The sequence below is a fragment of the Tenrec ecaudatus genome, chromosome 1, assembly GCF_050624435.1.
Source record: "Tenrec ecaudatus isolate mTenEca1 chromosome 1, mTenEca1.hap1, whole genome shotgun sequence".
In the NCBI taxonomy this organism is placed as follows: Eukaryota; Metazoa; Chordata; class Mammalia; order Afrosoricida; family Tenrecidae; genus Tenrec; species Tenrec ecaudatus.
In genome coordinates this window covers 265,376,901-265,390,230 of record NC_134530.1, presented here as the reverse complement: position 1 = coordinate 265,390,230, position 13,330 = coordinate 265,376,901, and the positions used below count along the sequence as shown (strand labels likewise).

At 45.5% G+C, this 13,330-nt stretch overlaps 1 protein-coding gene across 1 annotated transcript in view; it reads right to left on the bottom strand.

Moving 5' to 3' along the window:
• Positions 1-1,608: 1,608 nt before the first annotated feature.
• The window catches only part of NID1 (nidogen 1), a 104,074-nt gene continuing 92,352 nt past the window's right edge, over positions 1,609-13,330 (bottom strand). The window contains exons 16-20 of the mRNA XM_075532170.1: positions 8,686-8,857; positions 7,415-7,572; positions 5,827-5,950; positions 4,748-4,860; positions 1,609-3,862 (exon numbers count right to left, since the gene is read on the bottom strand). Coding sequence (XP_075388285.1) covers positions 3,741-3,862; positions 4,748-4,860; positions 5,827-5,950; positions 7,415-7,572; positions 8,686-8,857 — 689 coding nt within the window. The 3' untranslated portion in view covers positions 1,609-3,740. The remainder of the gene's footprint in view (positions 3,863-4,747; positions 4,861-5,826; positions 5,951-7,414; positions 7,573-8,685; positions 8,858-13,330) is intronic.

Here is a 13,330-nt window from a genome sequence, read left to right as displayed (position 1 = left end):
ACAAATTTTAAGTTTTATTTACATATAATTCATGTATCATACAATTGAAAGGTTTAAATATATTAAAGAGTAGTACAGTCACCACCAAAATCAGTTTTAGAACACTTTCTTTTTTCTTGTATTCATTATAATTAGTCCCCCATTTCCCTCTAACCTCCCTTGCCATAACTCCAAGAAATTATTCATCCAGTCACGGTCTCTATGGAATTACCTAAATAAAACCACACAAAAACAAAGCCAAAGTCCACAATAACAAAATAAATAAACCTCAACTGAAAAATAAATCAGGGAATAATAAAAACTAAAGCAAATTAAGAATGGGCTAAAGGGAGAACAAATGGTAAGGTGTTAAATTTTAACCCGCTCTTCCTGCCTTTCTCTCGTTAGATCCAGAGTGCTGTCCTGTCATGCTTCAAAGCTGTTCCTGCGGTTTGTGGTCCTGTGGCTGCTTTTGTCCATAACTTTGGAAGCTCTCGCCTGGGGGGGGGGGGCCTGAACTTTGCCCCATCACCTTGAAGCAAGGTCAAAAGTCTCTGAACAAGATGGGAAGTGTCCACAAAGGCAAAGACAATCAGTCCCACAATCAAAGCAAAGGGAGGAAACTTGTGCCCCGCCCCCACCTCAGATCCCTTCTGATAACCAGCTATTTCTCCCCCAAGAATCTGCCAGACAGTCTGAAGAACCCAGGAAGTCACAGGAATGATAAAATTATGAAAGTCACAGGTCATTAAAAAGACCGGAAAAAAGGAATAGATCAAAGCAGACGTCAGAAGAGTCTCTGAAACAGGCTATTGATTGTAGAGTAGCTAAAGCAAATGGAAGAAAGGATGGAGTCAAGGAGCCGGATAGAAAATTTCAAAGGGCAGTTGGAGGACACAAAGCCAAATATTATAATGAAATGTGCAAAGACCTAGAATTACAAATCCTCAAGGAAAGGACATACTCAGCACATCGGAAACCGAAAGAACTTGAAAAAAACTCAGGCCTCCAATTGTAATTTTGAAAGATTCTACAGGTAAAACATTGAATGGAGCAGGAAGCAGCAAGAGCAGATGGAAAGAACAGAGTCACTGTCCCCAAAAGTAGTTGACAGTCCAATCCGTTCAGGAGGTAGCATATGAGCAAAAATCAATTGTGCTGAAGGGATTAATTCAAACTGCACGGAATGCATTAGCCCCAAACAGGCTGCATGGAAATGTTTCAGAAAGCTGAAGCAGCACGGCAAGCACTCACTTGCATATGATAAGTAATGTGGAAGACAGCCAACTGACTGGAAGAGATCCGGATCTGTGCCCCTTCCAAAGAACAGTGACCCACACAGAATGCTCAAACTATAGAATGATATGACACACAAGTAAACTTTTGCTTAAGGTCATTCAGCAACAGTTTCAGCAACCTAAGAAAAGGAACTGCTAAAATTTCAAGCAGGATTCAGAAGAGGATGTGGAGCTAGGGATGTTATTGCTGATGTCAGACAGAGCTTGGCTCAAAGCAGAGGTCTTCCAGAAAGATATTTGCATTTCATTGACTATGTTAAGGAATTCAACTGTGTGGACCATGATAAACTGTGAATTACCTTGGGAATAGTAGGAATTCCAGAAAACTTCATTGTGTTCATCCAGTTTTATTTTTGATGACTTCCTAGATTCCTACTTCATACATCCCAAGTTCAAATTTTAACAGATGTTTGCAAGGGTAAATATGTGTAGCTTAAGCCCCTGGAGAATCCCCTCTGACCATGGGCCCCAGGTGTGAATACCTTGACCCAGTCGTTCCCAACCAAGATTTTCCAGATGATTATTCAACCTCCAATCATTAATTCTCTTCATTCATAAGAGAGGAAGATTTTCTTTTTACCAAAAAATGTCTTTTATTTTAATACTTGTATGGATGTAAACTCAAGGAATAATCCAATACTTGAATAAGTCTGGGAGAACATTTAACAAGCACCTTTAGTGGTTTCCACAGTTTAAGAAGTTATCATTTTGAGTTTAGAATGAACTTATTAATTGAATAAAATACTTATATAAAAGGTATACAAAATCAGAAGAACATTTGATATAGAGGACTTATGGATGATAAACACATAAACAAAATTAAACTGACTTTGGATTGGGCTGCATAAGAGACCCACATTTTCTTCAGATTTTGGGATTCTTGGGGCCACATATTTATGAAAAGATTACCTACCAATTTTGGCTCCATGAAGCTACCTCAGGAGGACAGGTGAGAATGGATACAGGTGGGCAGGGTTGGGGTGGTGATGAGGGTGAGGGGGCAAGTGTCATGGAATTAAAACGGAGAAAAATCAGGCAGATTCTTCCATGTGCTCATGGATAACTATTTGGCAAAAGATACCATTTTCCTTTGGGAGTTATTGAAAGGTGTTTCTTCTTCCTATTGTTAAATCCCCTCCCTCTTGGGTTTTCCCATTTCTACTTTCGATCACAATCTCTGTGCTATTTTTCCATGAGCTTTCTCCACTCCTAACCTCCGTATTTTACTGGCTCCAACTCCTTATAGCTCAACCTTGGATCTGAAATTTAAATTACCTTAGGATTGTGGAAAGCAGCTTGATAAAAAAGATCATGTTAGTACTTTTCTAGCCCAACATGAAATGAGGTGAAGATGCCTTCCGTCACAACAAAGGGCAAAAGAAGCTGTGGATCACTGATCTACATCTTCACCTCAGTCCTTCTGGACCACAGGCACAGTGGGCCCCAGGAAAGATGCAGGGCCATGGTCATTGGAGGAACAAAGGAGAGGCAAGTTCGCCGTTTCTAAGCTGACTCCTGGAACTGAAGACCAGAGACAAGGCTGGTGTTTCACCCCCTCGTACTAGTCTCAGCCATTGTCTCAGCCACTTTCCACATAAGGGCCTGACCATGGATCCTGTAAGGGGGCTGTATGGTCCAAGATACTAGGAGCTGGAGCCTTGTCCTCTGGGGAAAAGGGAGCAAGTGGCTAGTCTTGAGTGAACTTTAAGGCACATTAAAAGAACCCCCTTTTCTCAAACATCCATCTCTGCACTTGGAAATTCTTACCACTGATCCTGTCTCTGACTTGAGGCTTTGACTCCTGAAGGCCGTTGCTGAAATGGTAATGCCTTATCTAGAGACTTTCGGTCAGGTCACAAAGCACACCCACAGCCCTAGGACAAGGTGGGATTTCTGTGTTTTTGATTTTAATCTAAAGGCGGGCCATACTCACTATAAGGGGGACCTGGGGCAGGATGGAAGTTGCAAATAACTGAGGTACAAGAAGCTGAGAGTATCAAATGGGGTATTGGAGCACCAAGAGAAGGAGTACTGGAAGGCAAACTTCTTTCACTCACAACGTTTGCCTAGGGGGGTCTTGACTGAAAGTCGGAGAGAGTAAGGCTGAGCTCTAAGGCCTTGAGGGAAAGACACCTCAGGCCTGGAGTGGTCTACTCAAAGGCGGGGCTACGGCTGGGAAGAGGTTCCACACCAGTGGGGTAAGGCAACAATTCCACAGGGGCTACGTCAGCTTGTCTGGTGTGGCGCCCAGGACAGTTTGCTGGCTTCGGGTTGGAGTAGAAGCTTTCCCAGTCTACAAACCCAAACCCAAGGATCTGGGAACCGTGAGGGGAAAGGGATCAGGGCACAGGATGAGCTAGACCTGGTGGCCACTGAATGAATCAGGAGACAGTTTTCAGCCTGAACCTTTTCAAGTAGGGTGTTGACGTGAGAGGCTTGGAGAGGGAATGAGCTCTTCTGTCTTCACTGCCTCTCGATACAGTCCACTCCAAGGGTGTTGTCAGGACAACGGCAGGTCCTGCTCCCAGGGGTGGCCAAGCAGAGGTGGGTACAGCCGCCGTTGTTCACAGAGCAATAGTTGTGGCCTGGGAAAGGTAAAAATGAAGGGGGGGGGGCAAAACAAAAAAAAGAAAGGTACAAATGAGTTCAATAGCTGCCCTCAGCCCCAATCGAACAACCATCAAATCAAACTGGGCTCATTAGTTACCGTCTTGGTTTCCATGAGCCCAAGCTTGTGGGAGTTCTTGGGGAAGAGGTACCCCTGCATGAGGCACTCAGCGATCTTATCTATTATCAAGTCCTATTATTAAACCAGATAGCCAGAAGCCCTGTTCCCAATCTGAGCACTGTGCAGACTTACACGAACCCTAGTAAACTGAACTCAAAGAAGGACCTGACGATACCAGAGGTGGGAGTTTTAACGCCTAAGACCCAGAGCAATCAATCCTGGAGCCAGGTTCCCTAGACCCGGGCCCTGACCCACCCCTTGAACCAGGTGACCTTGGGGACACTTTTTAAGCAGCTGGCGTTCCAGCTTCCTTATTTATGAAACGGGCATAATTAGTGCCGGCTTCATAGGGTTTCTATGCAGACTGAATGCATGATTAGAAAGCACTGAGAACCATGGGGTACTTACTACATGTAGCGTACTTAGCTGCAGAAAGTGCTGGATGCAAGCTTGCAATAAAAAGGATCATGATGACGGCGAATATCACGGCATCTTAAAGATCCTAACAGTATAGTCTTACTTGGCATTACACTTTACTTCCAGCCCCAGCCCCAGACTCTATTCTCCTCACCCTTGTTCACTCCATTCCCTGGCTTTTCAAAGCCTGGCTCACCCACTTGATAACCACAGCCCTGATGGAAGGGACGTCATCTCCCTTCCCAAGTACTCAGAAGCCGTGCAGGACTCAGTCACGCCGAGTCAGGCTTGTCCCAGCCACCAGAGAGAGGCACAAGTGAATCACCTTGAGGACACTGAGAGAGGGCGGTGGTGACGCCATACAGTCGCGTCTGTTTGTGGGGGTGGAAGGCATCCATCTCCTTGGAAATCGCAAGATCAATAGCAATCACAGTGTTTCTATAAAGCACCAGGGGGTAAAAAAGTCTGTTAGCCTGGATTCTTCTCTATGGGGTAGTCCTTGCGGGGCTTTGGGGATAAACCGGGGGCCATAAGCAGCCACCATGGTCTAGTTTCCTAAGCCCTGATTCCTGGTGGGTGGATCTAGAATTCTTCTCTGGGAAGTGGTGCATGCCTGAAGCTCTACACTGTTATCAGTGGGGACTGTATAATGCTCCGCCCAGTTCTCTCAAATAAAGAAACATCCTTCGAGTTGATGCCGCGTTCTAGTGACCCTACAGGATGGAGAGACTCCAAGACTAACTCCTCAGAGGAGTAGAGCAGCTGGTGGTTTCAAACTGCGGCCGCTGCAGTCACGAGTCCAGCACATAATCACTACACCACCGGGATGCCCATTCCTCTAGCTGCCTGAAAACAGGACAAAGCTCAGAGATCTCTCCCCAGCCACTCTCCAGCTCAAGCGAGGACATGAGTTTTCTTTAGAGAGGTGCCTGGCTCTCGGTTTTCCAGACCCCTTCCTCCCTTCAGTCTGAATCAGTTCAACGGCAGCAGCAGTGCTGTTGTTGTTGTTGAAGGAATGGGTGGGTCAGAAGGGGTTGGGGACATTCAGCTGGTCAAGAGCTAGGATGGAGTGAGTACAGGGGTGGGGGCAGGGGGACACCAACACATGCGGCTCATGAGCCAAATGACTTACAATCAGCTCCTGGTTTGAGCCCAGCATGTTTAGGGAGCCCAAGTTGACACACGGTAAACTGTCTACCCAGGAGGATTCAGATGAGAAATAAATGACATGCCCCACTCCTCTCCCTCCAGGGACGTTGCCCTCCCTTCTTTCACCACCCTCTCCTGTCTCCTGCAATCTCTGGAGGTTTAAGGGTCAACCCAAGAGGTCAGATCGAAGAATACCACCCCCAGAGCCAGAGGGTGAGGGTAAGCCACCCGGCCTTGGCCTAGCAGCCTACGTACGTCTTCCAGTCTGTGTAGTACAGATTCTTCCCATAGCTCGTCACAGCAAACGGATACTGCAGTCCTTCAAGAACCTTGCGTCTGCTGGGCTGACTGGGGCGCATACATTCCACCCGCTTGGTGCCTATGCGGAAGGAAGACAAGGCAGTCATTGTTCATGCCAGAAATAATCCCTTTGTGTCAAAAGCAAGAGCCATGCGAGCATGGATGCGAGGAATTCAGTGTGACATGGACAAATCCCTGGGAACACACAAGGCCTTTTCTTGAAACTTACAAAGTTGCCTTTCGTCTCCTCTCTCGTCCTTTTCTTTAGCCAACACGAGCTTCCTTCTTGCCACCCATACCTGGCTCTGCTGGCAGGAAGTGAGGCAGAGGCAAGGGACTGACCCAGGCGTTACCCATTCCCAGAGCTGCTGGTGTCTGCTCTGCCTCCCTCTCCTGCTGGGCTTTCTACTTTGCTCAGGTCCCTCCACAGGGCAACCTTTCGGGGTCTCCCCTCCTGAATTGGGAGCTACGAGCCAATTAAAAATTGCTAAGCCAACGATTGCAAGAGATAAACTCACTAGGCTTCTAACTGATGGAAGCCACTGAGGCACCCCGAACCAAACCCCAGTGATTGCCTTTTGTAAAACTATACATTCAAAATCCTAGAGAATACAGTTCTAATCTGATGGAGCTGGGGTTGCTGGGAGTTAGCCAAGTTGACAGCAAATTTGAAAAACAAAACAAAGAAAACCAAACAAACTGCTAACGGGCTTATCAACTGCACACGCCTTGCATCGCTGCCTGCGTATGACAGAACATAGCGCGTATGTTCTCATTTCACTGGCCACACCTTACTCCCTCATTAGGCAGGCACTGCGTGGTACAGGCTCTGTATTCCTATGGCCCTTAACAGGGTCTGGAACAGAGACCTGGCAGTGGGCTGATGCTCTTTCCCCTGTTGAGCCCATTGCCCATAACCCTGGCTCTAGGGGAACCCCAAATGTGCCAAGCTGAGTCACAAAGCAGGGAATGCAGGCCTGTGTCTTCTGGCGTAAACCGTGGTGGCAAGGTGGAGCTGTTCGAATATTAACTGTGAATTGCTCTATAGGTTTTGAGGTGACCACGCACTACATGAGGTACCATTCACAGGACAGGGGCCGGCAAGTTTTCTCTTGAGGGCTGGGTAGTGTACATTGTAGGCAAAATCAAAGATATCATATGAGTACTTGTATAATCATTTAAAATAAGATGTTTAAAAATATGCAACAATGCATAGCTCCTAGGCTGTAAAAAAAAAATCACCCAATGAAACGTGTAAAATAAACAATCAAAGAAACAGGACCTGGGATGACGTTAGGCCATGACTCAGGAGAGTGAAAAACCTCCCCAGTCAACGTCAAGTTGAGGGCCAGAGAAAAACAAAGTGCTTCCGACCACAGATGAACAGCTCAGATTTATGTCCTTATACAGGGAACACAACACAATCCTTACGCCTTCCTCCCAGGTACAGAGGCGCTTGAGGTACACATGGGCTTAGGGAACTGTGAAAAAAGGGGGTGGAGGGGGGGCCGGGTGGCACCACTCCAATCCCAGGAGTCATCACCTGCGTCCACCCAGCAGAGCTGAGATGAGAATGCGTCCAAGGTCAGCCCGTTGGGCAAACCCAGGTCATCTTTCACAAGGATCCTCCGGTTGGTGCCGTCCATGTAGGCAGTTTCAATTTTGGGGTTATCTCTGTTCCAATCTGTCCAATAAAGGTTTCTGGAGGAGAAAGAAGGGGAGGGTGGAAGAGAAATAATGATGAAACGTGGAAAAATGTTTGCAAAGTCATTTACAGTAAGTCAGTCCCTGGGTTATAGACATCTAATAATGAACAACTCTCATTTGGCCTTTCACGCTACAGAAATCTGCCTTCACTTTGAAATGATTGAACCAACTGTTGCTTGCAATAAATTCTTCCTCACATCATCCTCACTTGCTCCGTGCGCAGCTTTTAATTTAGTGAAAATGCCTCCAGCCTTTTCTTGCATTAAAGTAAAGCCAAGAAAAACTGCATACACGCTTCTGACTTACCTACAAATCCAACTGAAACACATACTTAGGAATGGATTTTGTTGTAACCTGGGACTTTCTGTAGAAAAGAAGCAATGATGGCGAGACAGATGCTACAGAGAACAGAGAGGCTAGAAAGGACCTGGGAGTGACAGAACACACGTGATAAAAGACATGCATTTATCTGATTACTGTGTTCTGTACACATTCAGTGACTTTCCACAAACTGGCACAAGCACATGGCAACTCTCTGCATGCTGCCACCACATGGAGGGCACAGTAGACTCCAGGGACTCGGGTCAGGCAGGTGCAGACACTGGCAGAGGTGGCGGTCAACACCCTGCAGCTGGGGTGAGGGTGGAGGGCTTGGTGGGTGAGTGCCCCAGAGTACGTGGAGCACACACTGATGTGTGGTCGGTACCCACAGGCGGGGCCTCAGAGGACTCAGATGGATCTGGCCCCAGAGAGGAGCCCGGGGCACACATAGGCCACCCGATACTCCTGTAGTGTTTACATCATTTGGATGTTCACTTAGGCTCAACCAAAATGAAAAATATCCATTTTTTGCGCTATTTGCATAGCCTTTTGATAAAAGATCTGAGGGAGAAAATGGTAGCAAATCCACAAGTTAGAGCCACGATCTCAGGGGCTTGCTCTAACTGTTCAGGCATCTCCCAGTGGATATCCACAAGTCACCAACCAGACAGACCTGGCATTCATTTATTTCAGGAGAACAATGCTGGGATGCGAGCCTGGCATTTGAGAACACCCAGAAAGGCAGATGGAGGTCACCCCGGAGCCTATGTGTATTTACGCAATTACCCTCTCACAGAATCCACTACGATGCCTCGGGGGTTGACCAGATCAGTGTCAAACAGCACCCTGCGCTGGCTGCCGTCCAACTTCGCAACTTCAATTCGATCCAGGCGAGAGTCCGTCCAGAAGATGTTGCGACCCAGATGGTCGAGAGCAATGCCTTCTGGGCTTCCAAGATCTAGGGCAAAAGACAGAACTCCTCTGACTTGGGTGCAGCAGAATGAAACACTGCCCCACCCGGTGCCGTCCTCGCGGTCCCTTCACTGGGTTCCAATGCTTCCTCTTTGAGAAGCTAAGTGACAATGAGCAATGCATGTTGCTGAAAGATAAGCAGCACTCAAATGACAAGTTCAAAAATGCCGCTTCATTCACTCAGCCTGACTTCCATGCTGGGCCCAGGGTCTCTGGTGATTGCTCATGGCCCCTGCCTTCAAGGGGCTCCTAGCCAATCACAGTGTAGAGCTCGGGTTCTGTGGGAGCCTGTCAGAGGGACACTGGACCCAGCTAGGCGAGATAAGAAAGTGACTCTCCGGAGGTGACAAAGCTGATTCCTGAAAGACCAACAGGCAAAGATCCTGGATGCGTCTTTTCCATGCAGACAGGTTTTTCCATAACTTAGACTGAACTGAAGGTAGCTTGACATGATTGGAGAACGCAGGCGGAGTGGCTGCAGGTAAAGTTATGACAACCTGTGCCAAGCTGTTGGGCACTGGCAGATGAGGACTGGTACGAACAGCTTTCTCTTAGTCAGTATTAAAATTTCATGAAAATCAAATTTCGTTTAGGGAAAGACAGATCCAAAATGTCATAGTGTATCTGCGAATACTTCTATTCAAGAAGGAATATGGGGAAAGGGCACCAGTCCTAACAGTCCTGAAGAGCGTTACTCTGCTATACGAAAGGAGTTTTCCAGGTGGGCGCAGTCAGGTGGAGGATTACGCACATTCCAACATTATTGGAAGGAGGCTTGGTGGCATAGGGGGTTACATGCTTGCCTGCTAAACACAAGACATGCAGTTCAAACCCACCAGCTGCTCCACAGGAGAAAGATGAGGTTATCTGCTCCTGTAAAGGCTTCCAGCCTTGGAAATGGGGTGTGGTGGGGGTGGGGAGGGGGGGTGCAGGAGAGGGCGGGGTGGCAGGAGGGATGGTGAAAGACAGTTCAATTTGTCTTTCATGGTTGCTATGTGTTGGAATCGACTTGATGGCAGTAAGTTTGAAGGTTCAAGAGTGCAGTGTTTTCCTGACTACAAAAATAAAGCAACCTTTTGGAATGACTATTTGGCATAGAAAGAAAAAATAGATTAGTGGTTTTCAGAGGTAAGAGGAAGGAGGAATGGGAAGGTATTGCTTCATGGAGACAGAGTTTGTTAGCTAAAACTTTTGGATATAGTTAGTGGTGGTGGTTACATAACACAGTGAATCAATGCAATGAATACCACTAAATTGCACACTTAAAAATGGTCAAAATGGCCAGTGTTTTTGTTATATTTTCCAAGAAAATTTAAAACCATTTAAAACATGCAAAATGATACCCTACTAATTGTGAAAGAAAAATGACAATATGCATTGCACTGGTGCCGGTTAGGATTCTCCTGAATAGAAAACAGCAGGTCATTAGGTTTGCCCTTATCGATGTACAGATGACTCCGGTGTGTGGTGCCCTGCCCGCAGCCATCCCTGGACCTCTGATGTGACTATGGGGTGGTACAGGAATGCCGGTGCCCTCTCACAGAGCCCTGACTGTGAAACAGAAGGAGCAGCCAAACAAGGTCTTTCTTACTCAAGCCCAAAGTCGAGACTTACAAGTATTAAAATATTTCCCCAACCCTAGGGGCAATGGCAAGGAGAATGACCACCCCTGGATCCCCGCCCAGCTCAGAATCCCTGTAGCTAACCCCAAGTGAACAATCCTAGGGCTCATTTGGAATGAGCATGCCTGGTACCAGGGGGGTGGCTTCTCAGAGCATGAAGCCACACAGAAAAAAAGTCTCACGGATGCTTTGAATGTTGATTACTCTTCATCCCCAAAGTGCTCCAAATTCTATTTGGAGGGGGTAGCTGCTCAGACAATATTCTTAACAGTCACACGAGAGAACCCGGGCTGTAGGGTCACACCAGCATGCCATATTGTTTTGCTCAATACTGGTTCGGTACTCAAGAGCAAGCAAGTTCTCCCAAATAACAGGAAAAATATTTCTTTATGGGTTAGAGAGTTCTAAAAGCAAGGCCTGGAAAAAAAAATTACTATGCAGTCAAAGGAGGAAGGGGAAAATGGTCAAGGACTATAATCTACATTGCTTAGATTGAAAAGAAATAAACATTATTAATAATATTAGATTGAAGTTTTCTTTCATGGAAAGAATGAGAAGGCTAAGATTCATATTTTATTAATTAAAAAAAGAAAATGTCAAGGTGTCCATTGCTTTATACCCTCTCTCCTGACCCAGCAAACCAAGTCATAATCAGGATTTGCATGGAAGTTACTTTCTCTCTTAAAAAGAAAAAGACTCCTGATGATTTTTTTTCTACAAAGGTCACATTTAGATCCAATTCTCTGTTTTTGCAGTAATTAATTTTGCTTGGAGTTTTATTTCCCTGTGATTTTAAAGTGTGGGATGGCCATCAGCTCCTCAAATAGGAAAGAGCACAAGATAACCTACTCCCTCTCCCACTGGGTTGTAAAATTAAAATGCAAATAATAGTAGTAATATTTTTATCAGTGAGAGAAGAAATGCAAAAATGATACATCAAACTTCTGATCATTAAACCAAAATGTGAAAACAAGAAGTTATTAAATAAAATACTAGTTTTCAGACAAGAATTTGGGGTGCATATCCAAAGCAAGGTATATTTAATTCAGTATCAGTTTAATCCCCACTGATCCTAGTGCAGTGAACCCAAATCCTCCAAACTCACAATTCAGTTCCAACTCATAGGAGCCTTGGTGGGATAGTGGGTTACACTTTGATCTGCTAAACACAAAGCCGGCAGTTTGAAACCACCAGCCACTCTGTGGAAGAAAGATGAGGCTTTCTACTCTCAAAAAAGAGTTACAGTCTCGGAAACCCACAGCAGCAGCTCTGCTCTCTCCTACAGGGCTGCTAGGGGTGCAGTCAAGAAAGAAAACAGCTAGATGCCCCAGGATTTTCTACAGACACCCTTCTGAAACATTAACTGTTAGAGAGCATGAGCTGGAGAACCAGACAAGCTACATTCGACCCCAAGGAAAAACACATGAAACGAGGTTTTTGTTTTGAAGATATATCTTTGATTTAAACATGTGCCAAGGAAGCATGATATTATAAAACATCATCGGTATTAAAATGCCTTCTGAGTAAAAATAATCCTAAGTCAGCTGATGAGTCATAACTTAAGCAACATGTAGCACTTGACCTTTTCAACCAACACAGGGCAATTTTCATAACTCTGTGAATTCTCATTGCAATAGTTTTAAATACACCCACAGAAAACAGTCTTGATTTACTGAAAATGGTCAATAAAATAATATATAGTCTTTCATTTAAGTTGTTACCATCAACTAAGGGATTGAGGCTAAGTGTTGAGGAGCGTATTTTATCATCAGTAATGCAACAACATTGCTATACCCTTGGCCTAGGGAATCCGAGCAAGTGCAAGGGGAGTGAGGCAGAGGTGAGGAGAGCTCTCTCCCAGAAATGTCACAGGTTGAAATGACAACCCGTTAACTTGGAAACTGTTTAAAGAATAGAATCCATGATCAGGCCACTATTTGTCAAAGTGCCAGGTCAGCCTCCTGTTTTTTGGTTGTTTTTAAAAAATCATTCTATTGGGGACTCATACAACTCATCACAATCCATACTCCATTGATTGTTTTAAGCACATTTGCTGCCATCATCATTCTCAAAATTCCCCATCCTCCCTCCCAGATGAACCATTGGTAATTTATAAAAAATATTTTTTCATGTCCTAGACTGTCTGATGTCTCCCTTCACCCACTTTTCTGTTGTTCATCCCTCAAGGAGGGGGTTTTATGTAGATCATTGTGATCGGTTCTCCCTTTCTCCCCCACCTTATCTTTACCCTCCTGGTGTATCTATTCTCATTATTGGTTCTAAGGGGTTTATCTGGCCTGGATTCCCTGTGTTTCCAGCTCTTATCTGTATCACTGTACATCCTCTGGTCTAGTCTAGGCAGATTTGTAAGGCAGAATTGGGATCATGATAGTGGTAGAGGTGGAGAGTGTCAGGAGTGGGGGCGGGGGGGGGGGCAAAGCATTAAAGAACTAGAGGAAAGTTTTATCTTGCATCGTTGCCATACTGCACCCTGATTGGCTTGTCTCCTCCCTACAACCCTTCTGTAAGGGATGTCCAGTTGCCTACAGATTGGTTTTGGGTCTGCACTCCAAACTTCCCCTCATTCACAATGATATGATTTTTTGTTATGGGTCTTCGATGCCTAATAGCTGATCCTATCGACACCTCATGATCACACATTCTGGTGTGCTTTTTCTATGTGGACTTTGTTGCTTCTCAGCTAGATGGCTGCTTGTTTCGCTTCAAGCCTTTAAGACCCCAGACACTATCTTTTGATAGCTGGGTACTATCAGCTTTCTTTACCACATTTGCTTATGCACCTGCTTTGCCTTTAGAGATCATGTGGGGTAGGTGAG